This window comes from Rhinichthys klamathensis, unplaced genomic scaffold, assembly GCF_029890125.1.
Source record: "Rhinichthys klamathensis goyatoka isolate OS25496 unplaced genomic scaffold, OSU_Roscu_1.1 h1tg000831l_1, whole genome shotgun sequence".
Lineage (NCBI taxonomy): Eukaryota > Metazoa > Chordata > Actinopteri > Cypriniformes > Leuciscidae > Rhinichthys > Rhinichthys klamathensis.
Window position 1 is genome coordinate 20,001 of NW_026607213.1, and position 25,998 is coordinate 45,998.

At 45.6% G+C, this 25,998-nt stretch overlaps 1 protein-coding gene across 1 annotated transcript in view; it reads right to left on the reverse strand.

Moving 5' to 3' along the window:
- Positions 1-22,671, reverse strand: part of LOC130078208 (voltage-dependent T-type calcium channel subunit alpha-1I-like) — a 36,461-nt gene extending 13,790 nt beyond the window's left edge. The window contains exons 1-8 of the mRNA XM_056243733.1: positions 22,494-22,671; positions 17,538-17,703; positions 12,347-12,473; positions 12,107-12,232; positions 11,532-11,621; positions 10,579-10,771; positions 5,787-5,938; positions 4,117-4,226 (exon numbers count right to left, since the gene is read on the reverse strand). Of these exons, the coding sequence (XP_056099708.1) occupies positions 4,117-4,226; positions 5,787-5,938; positions 10,579-10,771; positions 11,532-11,621; positions 12,107-12,232; positions 12,347-12,473; positions 17,538-17,703; positions 22,494-22,671 (1,142 nt within the window). The remainder of the gene's footprint in view (positions 1-4,116; positions 4,227-5,786; positions 5,939-10,578; positions 10,772-11,531; positions 11,622-12,106; positions 12,233-12,346; positions 12,474-17,537; positions 17,704-22,493) is intronic.
- Between the last annotated feature and the right edge of the window lie 3,327 nt (positions 22,672-25,998).

Sequence of the window (25,998 nt, forward strand, 5' to 3'; positions counted from 1 at the left end):
TGTGGAGCGTGGCGTTACCTGTGTGTGTGTGGAGCGTGGCGTTACCTGTGTGTGTGTGTGTGTGTGTGGAGCGTGGCGTTACCTGTGTGTGTGTGGAGCGTGGCGTTACCTGTGTGTGTGTGTGTGTGGAGCGTGGCGTTACCTGTGTGTGTGTGTGTGTGTGTGTGGAGCGTGGCGTTACCTGTGTGTGTGGAGCGTGGCGTTACCTGTGTGTGTGTGTGTGTGGAGCGTGGCGTTACCTGTGTGTGTGTGTGGAGCGTGGCGTTACCTGTGTGTGTGGAGCGTGGCGTTACCTGTGTGTGTGTGTGTGTGGAGCGTGGCGTTACCTGTGTGTGTGTGTGTGTGGAGCGTGGCGTTACCTGTGTGTGTGTGTGTGTGGAGCGTGGCGTTACCTGTGTGTGTGTGTGGAGCGTGGCGTTACCTGTGTGTGTGTGTGTGTGTGTGTGTGTGTGTGGAGCGTGGCGTTACCTGTGTGTGTGTGTGTGTGTGTGTGTGTGTGGAGCGTGGCGTTACCTGTGTGTGTGTGGAGCGTGGCGTTACCTGTGTGTGTGTGTGTGTGGAGCGTGGCGTTACCTGTGTGTGTGTGTGTGTGGAGCGTGGCGTTACCTGTGTGTGTGTGTGGAGCGTGGCGTTACCTGTGTGTGTGTGTGTGTGGAGCGTGGCGTTACCTGTGTGTGTGTGGAGCGTGGCGTTACCTGTGTGTGTGTGGAGCGTGGCGTTACCTGTGTGTGTGTGGAGCGTGGCGTTACCTGTGTGTGTGTGTGTGTGTGTGGAGCGTGGCGTTACTTGTGTGTGTGTGTGTGTGGAGCGTGGCGTTACCTGTGTGTGTGTGTGTGTGTGTGGAGCGTGGCGTTACCTGTGTGTGTGTGTGTGTGGAGCGTGGCGTTACCTGTGTGTGTGTGGAGCGTGGCGTTACCTGTGTGTGTGTGGAGCGTGGCGTTACCTGTGTGTGTGTGGAGCGTGGCGTTACCTGTGTGTGTGGAGCGTGGCGTTACCTGTGTGTGTGTGGAGCGTAGCGTTACCTGTGTGTGTGTGGAGCGTGGCGTTACCTGTGTGTGTGTGGAGCGTGGCGTTACCTGTGTGTGTGTGGAGCGTAGCGTTACCTGTGTGTGTGTGGAGCGTAGCGTTACCTGTGTGTGTGTGGAGCGTGGCGTTACCTGTGTGTGTGTGTGTGGAGCGTGGCGTTACCTGTGTGTGTGTGGAGCGTGGCGTTACCTGTGTGTGTGTGTGGAGCGTGGCGTTACCTGTGTGTGTGTGTGTGTGGAGCGTGGCGTTACCTGTGTGTGTGTGGAGCGTGGCGTTACCTGTGTGTGTGGAGCGTGGCGTTACCTGTGTGTGTGTGTGTGTGGAGCGTGGCGTTACCTGTGTGTGTGTGGAGCGTAGCGTTACCTGTGTGTGTGTGGAGCGTGGCGTTACCTGTGTGTGTGTGGAGCGTGGCGTTACCTGTGTGTGTGTGTGTGTGTGTGGAGCGTGGCGTTACCTGTGTGTGTGTGTGTGTGGAGCGTGGCGTTACCTGTGTGTGTGTGTGTGTGTGTGGAGCGTGGCGTTACCTGTGTGTGTGTGTGTGTGGAGCGTGGCGTTACCTGTGTGTGTGTGGAGCGTGGCGTTACCTGTGTGTGTGTGGAGCGTGGCGTTACCTGTGTGTGTGTGGAGCGTGGCGTTACCTGTGTGTGTGGAGCGTGGCGTTACCTGTGTGTGTGTGGAGCGTAGCGTTACCTGTGTGTGTGTGGAGCGTGGCGTTACCTGTGTGTGTGTGGAGCGTGGCGTTACCTGTGTGTGTGTGGAGCGTAGCGTTACCTGTGTGTGTGTGGAGCGTAGCGTTACCTGTGTGTGTGTGTGGAGCGTGGCGTTACCTGTGTGTGTGTGGAGCGTGGCGTTACCTGTGTGTGTGTGGAGCGTGGCGTTACCTGTGTGTGTGTGGAGCGTGGCGTTACCTGTGTGTGTGTGTGGAGCGTGGCGTTACCTGTGTGTGTGTGGAGCGTGGCGTTACCTGTGTGTGTGTGGAGCGTGGCGTTACCTGTGTGTGTGTGTGTGGAGCGTGGCGTTACCTGTGTGTGTGGAGCGTGGCGTTACCTGTGTGTGTGGAGCGTGGCGTTACCTGTGTGTGTGGAGCGTGGCGTTACCTGTGTGTGTGGAGCGTGGCGTTACCTGTGTGTGTGTGTGTGTGGAGCGTGGCGTTACCTGTGTGTGTGTGGAGCGTGGCGTTACCTGTGTGTGTGTGGAGCGTGGCGTTACCTGTGTGTGTGTGTGGAGCGTGGCGTTACCTGTGTGTGTGTGGAGCGTGGCGTTACCTGTGTGTGTGTGGAGCGTGGCGTTACCTGTGTGTGTGTGTGTGGAGCGTGGCGTTACCTGTGTGTGTGGAGCGTGGCGTTACCTGTGTGTGTGGAGCGTGGCGTTACCTGTGTGTGTGGAGCGTGGCGTTACCTGTGTGTGTGGAGCGTGGCGTTACCTGTGTGTGTGTGTGTGTGGAGCGTGGCGTTACCTGTGTGTGTGTGGAGCGTGGCGTTACCTGTGTGTGTGGAGCGTGGCGTTACCTGTGTGTGTGTGTGTGTGGAGCGTGGCGTTACCTGTGTGTGTGTGGAGCGTAGCGTTACCTGTGTGTGTGTGTGTGGAGCGTGGCGTTACCTGTGTGTGTGTGGAGCGTGGCGTTACCTGTGTGTGTGGAGCGTGGCGTTACCTGTGTGTGTGTGGAGCGTAGCGTTACCTGTGTGTGTGTGGAGCGTGGCGTTACCTGTGTGTGTGTGGAGCGTGGCGTTACCTGTGTGTGTGGAGCGTGGCGTTACCTGTGTGTGTGTGGAGCGTGGCGTTACCTGTGTGTGTGTGGAGCGTGGCGTTACCTGTGTGTGTGGAGCGTGGCGTTACCTGTGTGTGTGTGGAGCGTAGCGTTACCTGTGTGTGTGTGGAGCGTGGCGTTACCTGTGTGTGTGTGGAGCGTGGCGTTACCTGTGTGTGTGTGGAGCGTAGCGTTACCTGTGTGTGTGTGGAGCGTAGCGTTACCTGTGTGTGTGTGGAGCGTGGCGTTACCTGTGTGTGTGTGGAGCGTGGCGTTACCTGTGTGTGTGTGGAGCGTAGCGTTACCTGTGTGTGTGTGGAGCGTGGCGTTACCTGTGTGTGTGTGTGTGGAGCGTGGCGTTACCTGTGTGTGTGTGTGTGGAGCGTGGCGTTACCTGTGTGTGTGTGGAGCGTGGCGTTACCTGTGTGTGTGTGGAGCGTAGCGTTACCTGTGTGTGTGTGGAGCGTGGCGTTACCTGTGTGTGTGTGGAGCGTGGCGTTACCTGTGTGTGTGTGGAGCGTGGCGTTACCTGTGTGTGTGTGTGTGGAGCGTGGCGTTACCTGTGTGTGTGTGGAGCGTGGCGTTACCTGTGTGTGTGTGGAGCGTGGCGTTACCTGTGTGTGTGTGTGTGGAGCGTGGCGTTACCTGTGTGTGTGTGGAGCGTGGCGTTACCTGTGTGTGTGTGGAGCGTAGCGTTACCTGTGTGTGTGTGGAGCGTGGCGTTACCTGTGTGTGTGTGGAGCGTGGCGTTACCTGTGTGTGTGTGTGGAGCGTGGCGTTACCTGTGTGTGTGTGTGGAGCGTGGCGTTACCTGTGTGTGTGTGGAGCGTGGCGTTACCTGTGTGTGTGTGTGGAGCGTGGCGTTACCTGTGTGTGTGTGTGGAGCGTGGGGTTACCTGTGTGTGTGTGTGTGTGGAGCGTGGCGTTACCTGTGTGTGTGTGTGGAGCGTGGGGTTACCTGTGTGTGTGTGTGTGTGGAGCGTGGCGTTACCTGTGTGTGTGTGGAGCGTGGCGTTACCTGTGTGTGTGTGTGTGGAGCGTGGCGTTACCTGTGTGTGTGTGTGTGGAGCGTGGCGTTACCTGTGTGTGTGTGGAGCGTGGCGTTACCTGTGTGTGTGTGTGGAGCGTGGCGTTACCTGTGTGTGTGTGTGGAGCGTGGGGTTACCTGTGTGTGTGTGTGTGTGGAGCGTGGCGTTACCTGTGTGTGTGTGTGTGGAGCGTGGCGTTACCTGTGTGTGTGTGTGTGGAGCGTGGCGTTACCTGTGTGTGTGTGGAGCGTGGCGTTACCTGTGTGTGTGTGTGGAGCGTGGCGTTACCTGTGTGTGTGTGGAGCGTGGCGTTACCTGTCTTTGAAGAAGCGCCTGATGCCGAACGCCACGAGCTTCAGCGTCGCCTCCACCACAAACGTGGAGCTGAAGAAGTAGTTGCAGTACTGAAGCGTCAGGTCCAGCGACTGAGGGAAACCAGACAGGAGAATCTCACGAGACCGACACACACACGCATCCTCACTGAGAGAAACACTCTGAAGGATTCAAGAACTTTCCCTCTTACAGCATCTCTGAAAAGTCACCGTGAAACCAAAATTGACAAATCTTGTTTTTTGTAATGGAATATTGTAGTGATGCACGATATATCAGCCACCGTATCGGTATCAGACGATATATGTTCATTTTTAATGTTATTGTTATCGGCCAGATATGAAAATTTGGCCGATATATTAAAGCCGATATATAATGGATTATGAGACGCTTCAGATGCGCACTGTTCAACATGATGGTTTTGAATTGCTTGAAATATGATTGGAATCACTTTAAAAAGGAAAATACAGTTCAGTGCAACACAAGTCTGTCATTATCGGTTACCTAACATCATAACGAGAACATCATAATTGTGTGTTTGGGACGTGGCTTTTGTAATCAGGCTCTCAAAAATTACATTCAAATTTGGACTTAGATTTATCGGCTAGTATATCGGTTATCAAATATAAAGAATTATCGGTTATCGGTACTGGCCAAAATTTTCATAATGGTGCATCCTTAAAATATTGCTGTTTGTTGTAAATGATTTATGGAAGCACATTATGAATGAGAATCAGTTCCTCTCGCAGCGTCTCTTCTCTTCTCTGATGATGAGGGCGGGGCTATAACCTGTCACTCACATGAGATCAGCCAATAGCAAACCACAACCATCCAATCAACTCCCCACGGACACAATCAAGCCCCGCCCACATGTGTTCTTGTTCCTGAAGTCAATACCTCGTTACAGTGGAAAACAGATGCTACTAGTCCTCACACTGATGATTCAGGCTTTTCGTTTAAAAGCGCTCTCCGTCCACACTAGCGTTTTCAGGTGTCTCGGTGTGGATGAGAAACTTTTGGAAAACGCCTGAAAACACTAACTTCCCCTTTACTGCGCATGCGTAAACCCTCACAGAAGCTCTGAGATGATACAGACGGAAACATAAATAATAAAGTTATCGCGCAGGATCATTTTATTTAGCGGAATATCTCCTCATTCACGGATGGTCCAGGTCGCTCTCACTCATCATTATATGTTCGGTCTAAAACGCTAAAACTGTTCTCATGTTTCACCGCAGGACAGCAGATGCGAGTGAATCTTCTGTCATCTGTGCAGGACTGTGATATGAAGAGTGTGTGAACTTACATATTTCAGCAACAGTGTGAAAGTGAACCGCACATAACAGGCACAATACCGCTATAAACACGAATATCTATTGGCACATTATGCGTCACATGACTAAACTTACATCATCGCTTTTAAATACCTGCGTTTTGACAGTCCACACCACAACGCGAAACTGTGTTTTCAAATGTATCCACTCTGGAGAGCGTTTTCATTAATATAACGCCGTCTCAGTGTGAACGGAAGGCCAAAACGGAGAGAAAAAAATGCGTTTTGAAATGAAAACGTATTAGTGAGGACAAGGCCTCAAACTCTGGTTCGGACCAAACAGCTGATTGGCTGCAGTGGGTCATGTGACGGTGCTGCTCACCTGTGGTTGGCTGTAGTGCTCCAGGCTCATGGTGACCACATTGATGCAGATGATGAGGGTGATGAAGAGGTCCAGATAATGACTGGTGCAGAACGAGTGAATCATCAGACGAACGCGGCCGTACGAGGCGTAATACGGCAGACGCTGGGCCTCTGCACACACACAAAGTTTATTGTTATTAATATCATCATATCTCGCAAATCTGACTTTATGCTTTAAAATTGTGATATAATCTTGCAAATCTGACTTTTTTCTCGCAATTGCAATTTATAAGTCAGAATTATGAAAATAAACTTGCAATTGCAAGAAATATTCTGCAAAAAAAATCAGAATTGCAATATATAAAATCAAGATTCTTTATGAAAAAGTTGTAATATACAGTATAAATATACTAAGATATTCCGTTTTTTTGATGTATAGACTGATGGATTGATGGATGGATGGATGTATAGACTGATGGATGGATGGATGTATAGACTGATGGATGGATGGATGTATAGACTGATGGATGGATGGATGGATGTATAGACTGATGGATGGATGGATGTATAGACTGATGGATGGATGGATGGATGGATGTATAGACTGATGGATGGATGGATGGATGGATGGATGTATAGACTGATGGATGGATGTATAGACTGATGGATGGATGGATGGATGGATGGATGGATGGGTGGACTGAAGGATGTATAGACTGATGGATGGATGGATGGATGGATGTATAGACTGATGGATGGATGGATGGATGGATGTATAGACTGATGGATGGATGGATGGATGGACTGATGGATGTATAGACTGATGGATGGATGGATGGATGTATAGACTGATGGATGGATGTATAGACTGATGGATGGATGGATGGATGGATGGATGGACTGATGGATGGATGGACTGATGGATGGATGGATGGATGTATAGACTGATGGATGGACTGATGGATGGATGGACTAATGGATGGATGGATGGATGTATAGACTGATGGATGGATGGATGGATGTATGGACTGATGGATGGATGGATGGATGGATGGACTGATGGATGAATGGATGGACTGATGGATGGATGGATGGATGGATGGACTGATGGATGGATGGATGGACTGATGGATGGATGCATGGATGGACTGATGGATGGATGGACTGATGGATGGATGGACTGATGGATGGATGGATGGACTGATGGATGGATGGATGGATGGACTGATGGATGGATGGATGGACTGATGGATGGATGGATAGACTGATGGACTGATGGATGGATGGACTGATGGATGGATGGACTGATGGATGGATAGATGGATGGACTGATGGATGGATGGACTGATGGATGGATGGATGGATGGACTGATGGATGGATAGATGGATGGACTGATGGATGGATGGATGGATGGACCGATGGATGACAGATGGATGGACTGATGGATGGATGGATGGACTGATGGATGGATAGATGGATGGACTGATGGATGGATGGATGGATGGATGGATGGACTGATGGATGGATAGATGGATGGACTGATGGATGAATGGATGTATGGACTGATGGATGGATGGATGGATGGATGGACTGATGGATGGATGGATGGACTGATGGATGGATGGACTGATGGATGGATGGACTGATGGATGGACTGATGGATGGATGGATGGATGGATGGATGGATGGATGGATGGACTGATGGATGGATGGACTGATGGATGATGGATGGATGGACTGATGGATGGATAGATGGATGGACTGATGGATGGATGGATGGATGATGGATGGATGGACTGATGGATGGATAGATGGATGGACTGATGGATGGACTGATGGATGACGGATGGATGGACTGATGGATGGACTGATGGATGGACGGATGGATGGTCTGATGGATGGATGGATGTATAGACTGATGGATGGATGGATGGATGGACTGATGGATAGATGGATTGACTGATGGATGGATGGACGGATGGATGGATGGATAGATGGATGGACTGATGGATGGACTGATGGATGGATGGATGGATGTATAGACTGATGGATGGATGGATGGATGGATGTATAGACTGATGGATGGATGGATGGATGTATAGACTGATGGATGGATGGATGGATGTATAAACTGATGGATGGATGGATGGATGGATGGATGTATAGACTGATTGATGGATGATGGATGTATAGACTGATGGATGGATGGATGAATGGATGGACTGATGGATGGATGATGATAGACTGATGGATGGATGGATGGACTGATGGATGGATGGACTGATGGATGGATAGACTGATGGATGGATGGATTGATGGATGGATGGACTGATGGATGGATGGATGGATGGACTGATGGATGAATAGATGGATAGACTGATGGATGGATGTATAGACTGATGGATGGATGGATGTATAGACTGATGGATGGATGGATGGATGGATGGATGGATGTATAGACTGATTGATGGATGATGGATGTATAGACTGATGGATGGATGGATGAATGGATGGACTGATGGATGGATGATGATAGACTGATGGATGGATGGATGGATGGATGGACTGATGGATGGATGGACTGCTGGATGGATGGATGGATGTATAGACTGATGGATGGACTGATGGATGGATGGACTGATGGATGGATGGATGGATGGATGTATAGACTGATGGATGGATGGATGTATGGACTGATGGATGGATGGATGGACTGATGGATGATGGATGGATGGACTGATGGATGGATGGATGGATGGACTGATGGATGGATGGATAGATGGATGGACTGATGGATGGATGGATGGATGGACTGATGGATGGATGGATGGACTGATGGATGGATGGATCGATAGACTGATGGATGGATGGACTGATGGATGGATGGACTGATGGATGGATAGATGGATGGACTGATGGATGGATGGACTGATGGATGGATGGATGGATGGATGGATGGATGGACTGATGGATGATGGATGGATGGACTGATGGATGGATGGATGGACTGATGGATGGATAGATGGATGGACTGATGGATAGATGGATGGATGGACTGATGGATGACGGATGGATGGACTGATGGATGGATAGATGGATGGACTGATGGATGGATGGATGGACTGATGGATGGATAGATGGATGGACTGATGGATGGATGGATGGATGGACTGATGGATGGATGGATGTATGGACTGATGGATGGATGGATGGACTGATGGATGGATGGATGGACTGATGGATGGATGGATGGATGGATGGACTGATGGACTGATGGATGGATGGATGGACTGATGGATGGATGGACTGATGGATGGATAGATGGATGGACTGATGGATGGATGGATGGATGGACTGATGGATGATGGATGGATGGACTGATGGATGATGGGTGGATGGACTGATGGATGGATAGATGGATGGACTGATGGATGGACTGATGGATGGATGGATGGATGGACTGATGGATGATGGATGGATGGACTGATGGATGATGGGTGGATGGACTGATGGATGGATAGATGGATGGATAGATGGATGGACTGATGGATGGATGGATGGATGGACTGATGGATGATAGATGGATGGACTGATGGATGATGGGTGGATGGACTGATGGATGGATGGATGTATAGGCTGATGGATGGATGGATGGATGGATGGACTGATGGATGGATGGACGGATGGATGGATGAACTGATGGATGGATAGATGGATGGACTGATGGATGGACTGATGGATGGATGGATGTATAGACTGATGGATGGATGGATGGATGTATAGACTGATGGATGGATGGATGTATAGACTGATGGATGGATGGATGTATAGACTGATGGATGGATGGATGGATGGATGGATGTATAGACTGATTGATGGATGATGGATGTATAGACTGATGGATGGATGGATGGATGAATGGATGGACTGATGGATGGATGATGATAGACTGATGGATGGATGGATGGACTGATGGATGGATGGACTGATGGATGGATGGACTGATGGATGGATGGATGGATGGATGGATGGATGGATGGATGGATGGATGGACTGATGGATGGATAGATGGATGGACTGATGGATGTATAGACTGATGGATGGATGGATGGATGTATAGACTGATGGATGGATGGATTTATAGACTGATGGATGGATGGATGGATGGATGGATGGATGGATGTATAGACTGATGGATGGATGGATGGATGGATGGATGGATGTTTAGACTGATTGATGGATGATGGATGTATAGACTGATGGATGGATGGATGAATGGATGGACTGATGGATGGATAGACTGATGGATGGATGGACTGATGGATGGATAGACTGATGGATGGATGGACTGATGGATGGATGGATGGACTGATGGATGGATGGATGGATGGATGGATGGATGGATGGATGGACTGATGGATGGATGGATGATGATAGACTGATGGATGGATAGACTGATGGATGGATGGATAGACTGATGGATGGATGGATAGACTGATGGATGGATGGATAGACTGATGGATGGATGGATGGACTGATGGATGGATGGATAGACTGATGGATGGATGGATGGATAGACTGATGGATGGATGGATGGATAGACTGATGGATGGATGGATAGACTGATGGATGGATGGATGGACTAATGGATGGATGGATAGACTGATGGATGGATGGATAGACTGATGGATGGATGGATAGACTGATGGATGTATGTATGTATGTATAGACTTGATTCATTCATTCATTCATAGAGTGATAGAGTGATGGAGTGATGGAGTGATAGAGTGATGGGTGTATGAGCTCTTACTGCGCCTCCTCCTGTCGAGCCGCTGCTGCCGCTTCTCCTGCCGCCGCTGGAACTCCTCCACCTCCTGATGCTGACGGCACTTGTGGAAGTTCTCCACCACCACTCCCACAAACATGTTCAGCACGAAGAAGCTGACGATCAGCAGGAACGAGATGAAGTACAGCAGCATCCAGGGGCTGTTGTTTTTGACGGGCTGAACAGAGACGCACAAGAGAATCATCTGAATCCTGATCGGGCGAGCGAATATTAAAATATCATTATTATCATTATTATATCATTATCTCATTCTCTGAACCAACTTCTCAATAGCTTAAACCAATTTGTCGAATAAATCACTCTTTCTGTAAATGAGCAGCATTTACAAACACACACATGCTCACACACACATGCTCACACACACGCTCTCACACACACACACACGCACACACACAACGACTCAATATTGTTCACACTAATTTCTAATGATGTGACAAAACCAACAAGTCAGTTCAGAGCCAAAACTGATGAGGAAGAGGGAGAGGGAGAGGAGGATGAGGAAGAGGAGGAAGAGGAAGAAGAGGAGGGTGAAGATGAGAAAGAGGAATAGGGAGAGGATGAAGAGGATGAGGGAGAGGAAGAGGAGGTGTGGAGAATGTTGTCTTGGCTGAATCTGGAACACTAGAGTTTTTTTTCCCTTTGCCTGGCAAGAGACGACAATCCGTGCGTGCGTGTGTGTGTGTGTGTGTGTGTGTGTGCGTGTTTGAGGGCATGTGCATGTGCGTGTGTGTGTGTGTGAGAGAGAGAGAGTGTGAGCATGCGTGTGTGTGAGCGTGTGTGTGTGTGTGTGTGTGTGTGTGTGTGTGTGTGTGAGCGTGCGTGTGTTTGTGTGAGTGAGTGTGTGTCAGCGTGTGTGTGTGTGTGTGTGAGCGTGTGTGTGTGTGTGTGTGTGTGCGTGTGTGTGTGTGTGTGATTACCTGTTGGTCGATCCCGACAGCATCCAGCCCATGGTACATGATATTTACCCATCCGTCTTTAGATGCCAACACAAACAGTGACATCAGAGCCTGAAATGGAAAACCACCGAACAAACAGTCACACACACACACACACACACACAGCAGATCAGCAGCAGAAAGTCAAGATTACACGGATTTCCTCCGTAGGATTTAAAATATTATTATCTTTAATCACACACTCCCATGATGCACTATGAATGATGTCATCAAGTTGTTCTCAACAATCTCAAACCATTTATATTTTTTGTATGAAAATTAATATTAATATTAACATAAAATGTTAAGATACTATTTTAAACTTGTAATTGTATTTTTATAAAGATTTATTGTGGAGTGATGGAAACTAAGGGAAAAATAAAACATAAATGAATTCAACATACTGATAATAACTATAATAGTATCTCAATGATACTAAAGCAACACTGGTTCAGATATGGACGTTCAGCTCAAAACTCTATATTGGAGAATATTTAGTAATGTCTATGGAGAAAGAAAGACTTTGGGAATCATGAAGAGACGGATCGGACCCTCACCTGCCCCAGGTTGTCAAAGTTGTACTTGTGATGAACCCAGCGGTAATTCACGGACAGACAGTCGGATTTATTGGTGATGTTCTTCACATCCAAACCCACACAGTAAAAGAACTTCCCTTTGAAGAGCTGTTGAGACACACACACACACACACAGAGAGAGAGAGAGAGAGAGAGAGTGAGATCAGCGTCTGGCGGAGCAGGGCGAGAGATCAGCGATGACTGAGTGTGAGTGAGATTAACCTGAACTCCCAGGATGCCGAAGATGATGAAGAAAGCGCAGCAGATCAAGACGATGTTTCCGATGGGCTTCAGCGACGTGATCAGAGTCTCCACCACCAGCTTCAGTCCTGGAGCGCGACTGATCACCCTGAGGAACCATGAACAACACAGTCAGAACCACACAGAACCGCACAGAACCACACAGAACCGCACAGAACCACAGAGAACCGCACAGAATGACGGAGAACCACACAGAACCGCACAGAACCACACAGAACCACAGAGAACCGCACAGAACCGCACAGAACCGCACAGAACCACAGAGAACCCCACAGAACCACACAGAACCACAGAGAACTGCACAGAATGACGGAGAACCACACAGAACCGCACAGAACCACACAGAACCACAGAGAACCGCACAGAATGACAGAGAACCACACAGAACCCCACAGAACCACAGAGAACCGCACAGAACCACACAGAACCACACAGAACCACAGAGAACCACAGAGAACCGCACAGAACCACACAGAACCACACAGAACCACAGAGAACCACAGAGAACCGCACAGAATGACGGAGAACCGCACAGAACCGCACAGAACCACACAGAACCCCACAGAACCACAGAGAACCGCACAGAACCGCACAGAACCACACAGAACCCCACAGAACCACAGAGAACCGCACAGAACCACACAGAACCACACAGAACCACAGAGAACCGCACAGAACCAGTCAGAACCCCACAGAACCGCAGAGAACCGCACAGAATGACGGAGAACCGCACAGAACCGCACAGAACCACACAGAACCACAGAGAACCACACAGAACCCCACAGAACCACAGAGAACCGCACAGAACCGCACAGAACCACACAGAACCCCACAGAACCACAGAGAACCGCACAGAACCACACAGAACCCCACAGAACCACAGAGAACCGCACAGAACCGCACAGAACCACACAGAACCACACAGAACCCCACAGAACCACAGAGAACCACAGAGAACCGCACAGAACCACAGAGAACCGCAAAGAACCGCACAGAACCACACAGAACCACAGAGAACGCACAGAACCGCATAGAACCACAGAGAAACGCATAAAACCACAGAAAACCCCACAGAACCGCACAGAACCCCACAGAACCGCAGAGAACCACACAGAAACAAACAGAACCGCACAGAACCACACAGAACCACAGAGAAACGCATAGAACCACAGAACCGCACAGAACCACCGAGAACCACACAGAACTCCACAGAACCGCACAGAAACAAACAGAACCGCACAGAACCACACAGAACCACAGAGAACCACACAGAAACACAAAGAACCGCACAGAACAACACAGAACCCCACATAACCACACATAACCGCACAGAACCCCACATAACCACACAGAACCACACAGAACCACACAGAAAACACACGGAACCGCACAGAACAACACAGAACCCCACATAACCGCACATAACCGCACAGAACCACACAGAACCGCACAGAACCACAGATAACCACACAGAACCACACAGAAACACACAGAACCGCACAGAACAACACAGAACCACACATAACCGCACAGAACCACATAGAACCACACAGAACCGCACAGAACCCCACATAACCACACATAACCGCACAGAACCGCACAGAACCGCACAGAACCACACAGAACCCCACAGACCAACACAGAACCACACAGAACCACAGAGAACCACACATAACCGCACAGAACCCCACAGAACCGCACATAACCGCAGAGAACCCCACATAACCACACATAACCGCACAGAACCGCACAGAACCACACAGAACCACAGAGAACCCCACAGACCAACACAGAACCGCACAGAACCACAGAGAACCACACATAACCGCACAGAACCCCACAGAACCGCACATAACCGCACATAACCCCACATAACCACACATAACCGCACATAACCACACAGAACCACATAGAACCGCACAGAACCCCACAGAACCGCACATAACCACACAGATCCGCACATAACCACACAGAACCACACAGAACCGGCACAGAACCCCACAGAACCGCACATAACCACAGAGAACAGCAGATAACCCCACAGACCCGCACATAACCACAGAGAACCTTACAGAACCACACAGAACCGCACAGAACCCCACAGAACTGCACATAACCACAGAGAACCTCACAAAACCACACATAACCACAAAGAACTGCATAGAACCGTATAGAACCACACAGAACCACATTATAACCACACAGAACCACATAGAACCGCACAGAACCCCACAGAACAGCAGATAACCCCACAGACCCGCACATAACCACAGAGAACCTTACAGAAACACACAGAACCGCATAGAACCACACAGAACCGCACAGAACCCCACAGAACCGCACATAACCACAGAGAACCTCACAAAACCACACATAACCACAAAGAACTGCATAGAACCGTATAGAACCACACAGAACCGCACATAACCACAGAGAACCGCACAGAACCAGTCAGAACCACACAGAACTGCATAGAACCACACAAAAACCGCACAGAACCACACAGAACTGCATAGAACCACACAGAACCGCACATAACCACAGAGAACCTCACAGAACCAGTCAGAACCACACAGAACTGCATAGAACCACACAGAACCGCATCAGAACCACACAGAACCGCACAGAACCCCACAGAACCAGTCAGAACCACACAGAACTGCATGGAACCACACAGAACCCCACAGAACCCCACATAACCACACATAACCGCACAGAACCGCACAGAACCGCACAGAACCACACAGAACCCCACAGACCAACACAGAACCACACAGAACCACAGAGAACCACACATAACCGCACAGAACCCCACAGAACCGCACATAACCGCACAGAACCCCACATAACCACACATAACCGCACAGAACCACACAGAACCACACAGAACCACAGAGAACCCCACAGACCAACACAGAACCGCACAGAACCACAGAGAACCACACATAACCGCACAGAACCCCACAGAACCGCACATAACCGCACATAACCACACATAACCGCACATAACCACACAGAACCACATAGAACCGCACAGAACCCACAGAACCGCACATAACCACACAGAACCGCACATAACCACACAGAACCACACAGAACCACACAGAACCGCACAGAACCCCCACAGAACCGCACATAACCACAGAGAACAGCAGATAACCCCCACAGACCCGCACATAACCACAGAGAACCTTACAGAACCACACAGAACCGCACAGAACCCCACAGAACTGCACATAACCACAGAGAACCTCACAAAACCACACATAAACCACAAAGAACTGCATAGAACCGTATAGAACCACACAGAACCACATATAACCACACAGAACCACATAGAACCGCACAGAACCCACAGAACAGCAGATAACCCCACAGACCCGCACATAACCACAGAGAACCTTACAGAAACACACAGAACCGCATAGAACCACACAGAACCGCACAGAACCCCACAGAACCGCACATAACCACAGAGAACCTCACAAAACCACACATAACCACAAAGAACTGCATAGAACCGTATAGAACCACACAGAACCGCACATAACCACAGAGAACCGCACAGAACCAGTCAGAACCACACAGAACTGCATAGAACCACACAAAACCGCACAGAACCACACAGAACTGCATAGAACCACACAGAACCGCACATAACCACAGAGAACCTCACAGAACCCCACAGAACCGCACATAACCACAGAGAACCCCACAGAACCAGTCAGAACCACACAGAACTGCATAGAACCACACAGAACCGCACAGAACCACACAGAACCGCACAGAACCCCACAGAACCAGTCAGAACCACACAGAACTGCATGGAACCACACAGAACCGCACAGAACCTCACAGAACCCCACAGAACCGCACAGAACCACACAGAACCCCACAGAACCGCACATAACCACAGAGAACCTCACAGAACCCCACAGAACCGCACATAACCACAGAGAACCGCACAGAACCAGTCAGAACCACACAGAACTGCATAGAACCACACAGAACCGCACAGAACCACACAGAACCACACAGAACCCCACATAACCCCACAGAACCGCACATAACCACAGAGAACCTCACAGAACCCCACAGAACCGCACATAACCAAAGAGAACCCCACAGAACCAGTCAGAACCACACAGAACCACACAGAACTGCATAGAACCACACAGAACCGCACAGAACCGCACAGAACCACACAGAACCGCACAGAACCAGTCAGAACCACACAGAACTGCATAGAACCACACAGAACCGCACAGAACCTCACAGAACCCACAGAACCGCACAGAACCACACAGAACCCACAGAACCGCACATAACCACAGAGAACCTCACAGAACCCCACAGAACCGCACATAACCATAGAGAACCACACAGAACCAGTCAGAACCACACAGAACCACACAGAACCGCACAGAACCACACAGAACCCCACAGAACCGCACAGAACCGCACAGAACCACACAGAACCGCACAGAACCCCACAGAACTGCACATAACCACAGAGAACTCACAAAACCACACATAACCACAAAGAACTGCATAGAACCGTATAGAACCACACAGAACCACAGAGAACCGCACAGAACCAGTCAGAACCACACAGAACCAGCCGAGACCCGGACAACCAACCGCACAGACTCGACAGCCAATAACAGGGTATTTTCATGGTAACACTTTACAATAAGGTTCATTAGTTAACATTAGTTTTTTATTCATATCTATATTCTGAAGGGCTGAGTTCAGATATCATTCACCTGATTTACACACATGTGTACTGATAAAACCTGTTTGATTTCTGATTTATGGAGTGATAAAAGGAGAATCCTTTAGTAAAAACCTTTAACTAATGTCAACAATGTCTTTCACTTATCTTGTTATCACTATCCAGTGTTCAGATTTCTGTTCTAAAAAATGTATGCAATCAGTGCATATTTAATTATACAATGCCTCATTAGGACGGTTAAACATAACGTTTGACAAAATAATTGTGATACAAAACAACTGTCGTAATACTGTGATTAATCAACTGGGGAACGGCTGGTGATTTATACCTCTTCACCTGTAGAGTCATGAACCTGCAGTCAGTGTGTGTCAGTGAGTGTGGCGCTGCTCTAAAGAAAGTGTGTGTTGTCGTCGTGACCTGAGCGGGCGTAATGTCCTCAGCAGTCGCAGCACCCGCAGCACGCCCAGGATCTTGGCTCCGCCCGCCATCGACACCACAATGTCAATCAGAGACACGAACACGAGAAAACCATCCAGAACGTTCCAGCTGCTGCGCAGATACGCTCGATCGCCCAGATACAGGCCTTAGACACCACCTGACACACAGAGAGAGAGAGCAGGGAGGGAGAGAGAGGAGAGAGAAAGAGAGAGGGGAGAGAGAAAGAGAGAGGGGAGAGAGAGAGAGAGAGGGGAGAGAGGGAGAGAGAGAGAGAGAGAGAGAGAGAGAGAGAGAGAGAGAGAGAGAGAGAGAGAGAGAGAGAGAGAGAGAGAGAGAGAGAGAGAGAGAGAAAGAGAGAGGGGAGAGAGAGAGAGAGAGGGGAGAGAGAGAGAGAGAGAGAGAGAGAGAGAGAGAGAGAGAGAGAGAGAGAGAGAGAGAGAGAGAGAGAGAGAGAGAGAGAGAGAGAGAGAGAGAGAGAGAGAGAGAGAGATTTTAATAACAAACTTTATTCGATCATGATATCAAAAGAATAAATATTACACCAATTTCAAATCCACACAAGTTCAAAAAATAGCTCCTCCTCCACAACCGTACAAAAAATAGACTTGTAACACCACTGTAATTTAAAAGTTTCTATATCGTTCATTGCTTTATAGTACTTAAACTCCACAACAATTCTTGACTTGATAAACGCTTTAAATAAGACTATAATCTCCTGACCACTCCTATTTTCTATTCTGTTCTTCCTTGTTTTATAAATTGCGAGCTTTGCCTGTCCAAACAGAAAGTTAAGCAGCTGCCATTTAACCCTTTGCTTTTGATTGTATCCTGCCCCTAAAATAAAAACATCTGGTGTAAACTTTTCCCCACATTTACCACATAACAAATCCAACAAATTAAAAAGAGTTTGAAGTCTTTCACACTCCAAATAACAATGAAAAATAGTTTCTCTAGATCCACAAAACACACATTTATCATCAGTAATTGGATTAATGACTGAAATAAAAGCGTTAACAGCCACAGCCCCATGTAATATTCGCCATTGTAAGTCACCAGATCGTTTGGTCAATGGTGGTTTGTACAGCACTCTCCACACAGGTTTCTTGTGCTCTGTCAACCCAAGTTTATCCCTCCACACTGTATCAACCCTCCCATTTAGTGTTCCTTTATTAAAAGATTTTACAAAGCATTTATACATCACTTTCCCTTCGACTTCATTCAGATCTAAATTTTGCAGTCCGCTGAGATCCAGCAAAGGTCCTGACATTTCTTTTAAGTCTGGTGTAATCCCAAGTTTTGGAAATGGGTCTCTTATATCCAGAGTCACTTGTCCATTCTTAAAATCCTTTATTAAATTCAATTCTCCACTTGTCATTCTTGTTTTCCACATATCCACTAAAATTTGTGTGTGGCGCGTTGACCTCTGACCCAACAAAATTGCTACTGCATTTATATCACTCATCTCAGGTCCAGCCACATTAACTATATGCTTCAATGCCACAGTTTTAGAAGCACACAGTATCTGCGTAAGTCCCAGAACATTCTCACTTGCAATATCCATGCGAGCTCCTTTGATTAGAGGTTCTTCAAGTAACCAGTACAAAGAATTGGTCTCCTCCAGTCTGCAAACATTTAACAGTCCCCACACTTTAAAAAGTTCACAATAAAATCGAGGCACTCCAGTCAATCGTAGTTGTTTAGCATCCATTAGAAACAGCGCAGCATCCAGTCCAAGCGCATCTACTGTGTGTAAAATCGTTTTTTGCCATCTTCCTCCACACCAGATCAACAGGACCAGTCAGAAATTTCTGAATAAACTGCAGACGAAAGGTAGCATGTCTGCTTGGTAAGTGCACCAAGCCTTGTCCTCCCTCTTCTTTCGGAAGAAAGAGCACACTTTGAGGAACCCAGTGTAAACAATCCCAAAAAAAAATTCACTAGAATGACCTGTAATCGGGACAGCAGTCCAGCAGGTGGATCTACACAAGATAATCTATGCCACAATGTAGAGGCAACCAAGTTGTTGATGATTAAAACTCTTCCTCTAAATGACAATTGTGAGTGAATCCATTTCCATTTTTTCAATTTTCCTTCTATTTTTTCAATCACCCCTTCCCAGTTCTTTTGTTGGGTATTTAAATCCCCAAGATGTACTCCTAGATATTTAAAACCTTCTTTCTTCCAACTCAACCCACCAGGTAGTTTTGGTAGCCCTTCCTCCCATTTCCCAACAGCCAGTGCTTCACTCTTCTCCCAATTAACCTTTGCGGCAGAAATGATTCCAAAATCATCAACAACAGAAACCAGCTGATTAATGTCTCGTTGCCCATTTACCAACACAATTACATCATCGGCATATGCTGAAATTTGATGCTGTATATCATGATACAACGTTAAACCTTTGATCTTGTTTCTTAATTTATTCAGCATTGGTTCAATAGCTAAGGAGTAAAGCATTCCAGACAGTGCACAACCTTGTCTGATCCCTCTACTAGCTTTAAAAGGGGCACTCAAACCACCATTGACCTTCAGCAAACTCTCAGTGTCCTGGTACAACACTTTTATCATACCAACAAATCCAGAACTAAAACCAAAAGCTTCTAGTGTGTCCCATAGATACTGATGCTCAACTCTATCGAATGCTTTTTCTTGGTCAATAGAGATAACCCCCAAATTTACCCCTAAAAGACTCGAAACACTTAAAATATCCCGTATGAGACAGACATTATCTGTGATTGACCTACCCGGCACACAATACGTCTGATCAAAATGAATGACTTGCCCCATCACTTTTCTCAGTCTATTAGCTAGAGTCTTAGAAAGGACCTTAAGATCAGAACAAAGCAAACTCACAGGTCTCCAGTTCTTGATCTCCTGCAAATCACCCTTTTTAGAAGCAATGTGATCACTGCTCTCCTACAGCTCAAGGGTAAAGAGCCATCAGCCAAGCTTTCATTTAGGACTTCCAGCAGGGTCCTCGCCCAGCACAGCCCAAAACTCTTTATAAAACTCAGCTGGAGTCCATCCATCCCAGGAGCCTTTCCACTCTCTATGCCCTTGAGAGCATTCAGAAGCTCCTCTTCCGACAAAGGCCTCTCCAGCTCTGCCTTTGAGGTCCTCCGAGACATTTGGCAGACCTTCATAGAAGCAAGACGGACAACTCCTCGTCCTTTCTATATTCGCTACTATACAATTTGTCATAGAACTGTACAGCTCGTTTTCTAATATCAGATGTCTTTGTCAATTCCTGCCCATTTTCAGAGCGTAAGGAGTGAATATAGCGACTCTGGCCGTTCTTTTTTTTCAAGACTAAAGAAAAACTTAGATGGGGCATCCATTTGCGTTAAATTTTGAAAGCGAGATCGGACCAGAGCCCCCTTTGCTTTAATGCCGAGCAAATCTGACAGAAGAGATGTCTTAGTTTTAAGTGTCTCGATATGTCTTCCCTCCCCAGTAATCTCTGCTAACCCTTGTGCCTCCATTATTTTCAGACTCAAGTTTTTTCATTGATCTAGTTATGTCCCGAGAGACACTGAAAGTATACTGTTGACAAAGTACTTTCACTTCAACCTTGCCATAGTCCCACCACTGACGTAAATTTTGAAAACATGGTTTTCTTAATTTAAAATCATTCCAAAAAGAGACAAAAACATCTCTAAAATGCACATCATTTAACAGGGAAGTGTTAAAATGCCAATATGCACTCTTTGGCTTCACATTTTATTATAAAACACATTACATGTGACTAGACAATGATCAGAAAAACCAGTTGGTGTAATAAAAACAACTTTTCACAACGTTAAAATGATGCTTAAAACAATAAAACCTGTCCAATCTGGCTAAAGAAATAAAATTTTCTCTATTATGTACCCACGTGTACTGTCTTACATTATTATTTAGATCCCTCCATATATCACATAAGCTATGGGTCTCAATCAGTTCATTTAAAGCACGACTTGAACCAACATGAGGTTCCATATGATTCCGGTCTAATCTATAATTCTCTGTACAATTAAAGTCCCCACCCAAAAACAGAAATTCATCAGAGCTACAATTCTGTAGAATTGTATTAACATTTTTGAGAAAGAGTACTCTTTCGTTACCATTTGTTGGAGCATAAACATTAATAAAAACAGCCTTGAATTTTTCAAACTGAGCCCTTACAAATATTATTCTGCCAGACACCACATGTTTAACCTCACATGAGATAGGTAAGAAATTCTTAGCAAAAAGGACAGCCACCCCTCTCTAGTAGAGCTCATGTGAGAAAGAAAAGCTTCACCCTCCCATTCTTTTTTCCAGTCAATTTCATTAATACAGTCACTGTAGTGTTTCTTGGACAAACATTACATCAATATTCTTTTGTCTGATAAGCTCAAAAAGTATTGCTCTTTTATGTATATCTCGGGCTCCATTCAAAATTAAGAGAGCTCACCCTCATAACACTCATTAAAATAAATAGTATGAGGGGACATAAACCAAACAAAAACATGAGAAAAACAGCGATTATGTGGTTTCGAAGCCATCTTCAGTTTGTACTTCTAATTTCAGTTTGGAAACAAGTTTCCTTAATCTGTATATTTCCTGAACCGTAAACTGTCCGCCTCCTTCACTTCTCATTAGCATTGTTACTTGAATTAATAAACATTCTGCGGTCAGCAAAAAAATCCTCAAACTGGACATTTTTCACATTTTTGGTTTTTGCAGGAATGACTTTACTTTGTCAAAGTTGTAATCACTGCGTCGACTTCGTCCTGTACTGTCCACTACTTCACCATCAGAGTCATCAATCGTACTGCCTTCAGTATCATCAAGTTTTTCAGAATCTGTTTTTGTTTGTCTGCTCATTTTAGTTGTTCCCGTACTCTTCCTATTTCTCTTTCTCTTAGTATTGGGTACTTTGAAAAGTGTTTCATCATTAGCAATGTCTGTTACCCATCTCTTCCTCCTCTACAATGGACTCAGCCACTGTGTCAATTTTTTCCTCAACATTTTCTGTGTTCCCCCCCGCAATAACAATAGACACTATATCAGTTTCTTTCTCCCCGCTATCTGTATTTCGCCCCGTTGCATTACTGCCATCATCTTCATTAACAGAATCCTCAGTCACCATCGTGCTACTGTTATCACGCGCTGCTTCTGCGCTCGGCCCCGGCTCTGCGTCTACACCATCCGCTCTCTCAGGACACGCACGCCTAACGTGCCCCGTTTGCCCACAGCCAAAACACTTCATAGTATCAGACGATACAAACACAATGTAATCAAAACCATCAATTCTGAATTTAAAAGATACATTCAGTTCATCCAAATCACTCTTTAGGATCATATGTAATTGCCGTCTAAAACACACAACATGTTTAAGCAAGGGCGACTTACACACCCTAGTGGAATCCTTTTCATTTGTGAGACAACTTTTCCATGCCTAGACAATTCATTAATCAAGAGCTCATCTTTAATGAAAGGTGGTACATTGGATAATGTTATCTTTCTTGCCGGTTTGAACAAGCGGTACTACTGGAGTAAAAGTGTCCTGTATTACTACTCCGCTCTGAACTACACTGTTTACTTTCTCAATTGTATCAAGGAAGATAACCACAGCACTGTTCATTCGAGAGGCCGATATTATGCTATCAAAACCAACAGCGTTTCCCACAGCCAAACTACAATCCTCCACAGAGCAGTTCATCACAGGTGCGAGTTTTATCCCATGCCTGCGTGAAAGTTGCTCAAACTTTGTTTGACTTGGACCCGCCATTTCTGACCAGCAAAGCGCTGGTTAACAGCGTTCCTCAAACCCCCCACTCCTTAAACTTTCTTTGTATTCTTTTCAAACAATTTTAAACCAAAAACCCTAAACAGGGACCGTATAAAATGAAAGAAAGAAAGAAAGAATAGACTCACTCGCACCGCAGCACTCTCACTCACACACGCCGACTCCGCCCACTCACTCACAGCATCCGCTCAGAGAGAGAGAGAGAGAGAGAGAGAGAGAGAGAGAGAGAGAGAGAAGAGAGAGAGAGAGAGAGAGAGAGAGAGAGAGAAGAGAGAGAGAGAGAGAGAGAGAGAGAGAGATCTGCTTTTATAAACAAAACAGTATGTTGAACCTTTACCTCAAAGTATTAAATTGTATATTTGTATTAGAAGTATTCGAGACGGGAATTACCTTGAGATACTGTCTGTAGTATTGCATTGATACTGTAGTATTGCATTGATACTGTAGTATTGTATTGATACAGTAGTATTGCACTGATACTGTAGTATTGTATTGATACTGTAGTATTGTATTGATACTGTAGTATTGCATTGATACTGTAGTATTGCATTGATACTGTAGTATTGTATTGATACTGTAGTATTGCATTGATACTGTAGTATTGTATTGATACTGTAGTATTGCATTGATACTGTAGTATTGTATTGATACTGTAGTATTGTATTCGATACTGTAGTATTGCATTGATACTGTAGTATTGACATGATACTGTAGTATTGTATTGATACTGTAGTATTGCATTGATACTGTAGTATTGCATTGATACTGTAGTATTGCATTGATACTGTAGTATTGACATGATACTGTAGTATTGCATTGATACTGTAGTATTGCATTGATACTGTAGCATTGCATTGATACTGTTGTATTGCATTGATACTGTAGTATTGCATCGATACTGTAGTATTGACATGATACTGTAGTATTGCATTGATACTGTAGTATTGCATTGATACTGTAGTATTGTATTGATACTGTAGTATTGCATTGATTCTGTATTGATACTGTAGTATTGCATTGATACTGTAGTATTGCATTGATACTGTAGTATTGACATGATAGTGTAGTATTGTATTGATACTGTAGTATTGACATGATACTGTAGTATTGCATTGATACTGTAGTATTGCATTGATACTGTAGTATTGTATTGATACTGTAGTATTGCATTGATACTGTAGTATTGCATTGATACTGTAGTATTGCATTGATACTGTAGTATTGCATTGATACTGTAGTATTGCATTGATACTGTAGTATTGCATTGATACTGTAGTATTGTATTGATACTGTAGTATTGTATTGATACTGTAGTATTGCATTGATACTGTAGTATTGTATTGATACTGTAGTATTGCATTGATACTGTAGTATTGCATTGATACTGTAGTATTGTATTGATACTGTAGTATTGCATTGATACTGTAGTATTGTATTGATACTGTAGTATTGTATTGATACTGTAGTATTGCATTGATACTGTAGTATTGACATGATACTGTAGTATTGTATTGATACTGTAGTATTGCATTGATACTGTAGTATTGTATTGATACTGTTGTATTGCATTGATACTGTAGTATTGCATTGATACTGTAGTATTGACATGATACTGTAGTATTGCATTGATACTGTAGTATTGACATGATACTGTAGTATTGTATTGATACTGTAGTATTGCATTGATACTGTAGTATTGACATGATACTGTAGTATTGTATTGATACTGTAGTATTGACATGATACTGTAGTATTGCATTGATACTGTAGTATTGCATTGATACTGTAGTATTGTATTGATACTGTAGTATTGCATTGATACTGTAGTATTGCATTGATACTGTAGCATTGCATTGATACTGTAGTATTGCATTGATACTGTAGTATTGCATTGATACTGTAGTATTGCATTGATACTGTAGTATTGTATTGATACTGTAGTATTGCTTTGATACTGTAGTATTGCATTGATACTGTAGCATTGCATTGATACTGTAGCATTGCATTGATACTGTAGCATTGCATTGATACTGTAGTATTGTATTGATACTGTAGTATTGTATTGATACTGTAGTATTGCATTGATACTGTAGTATTGTATTGATACTGTAGTATTGTATTGATACTGTAGCATTGCATTGATACTGTAGTATTGCATTGATACTGTAGCATTGCATTGATACTGTAGTATTGTAATTGATACTGTAGTATTGTATTGATACTGTAGTATTGCATTGATACTGTAGTATTGACATGATACTGTAGTATTGTATTGATACTGTAGTATTGACATGATACTGTAGTATTGATACTGTATATTGCATTGATACTGTAGTATTGTATTGATACTGTAGTATTGTATTGATACTGTAGTATTGCATTGATACTGTAGTATTGTATTGATACTGTAGTATTGTATTGATACTGTAGTATTGCATTGATACTGTAGTATTGCATTGATACTGTAGCATTGCATTGATACTGTAGTATTGCATTGATACTGTAGCATTGCATTGATACTGTAGTATTGTATTGATACTGTAGTATTGCATTGATACTGTAGTATTGCATTGATACTGTAGCATTGTATTGATACTGTAGTATTGCATTGATACTGTAGTATTGCATTGATACTGTAGTATTGCATTGATACTGTAGCATTGCATT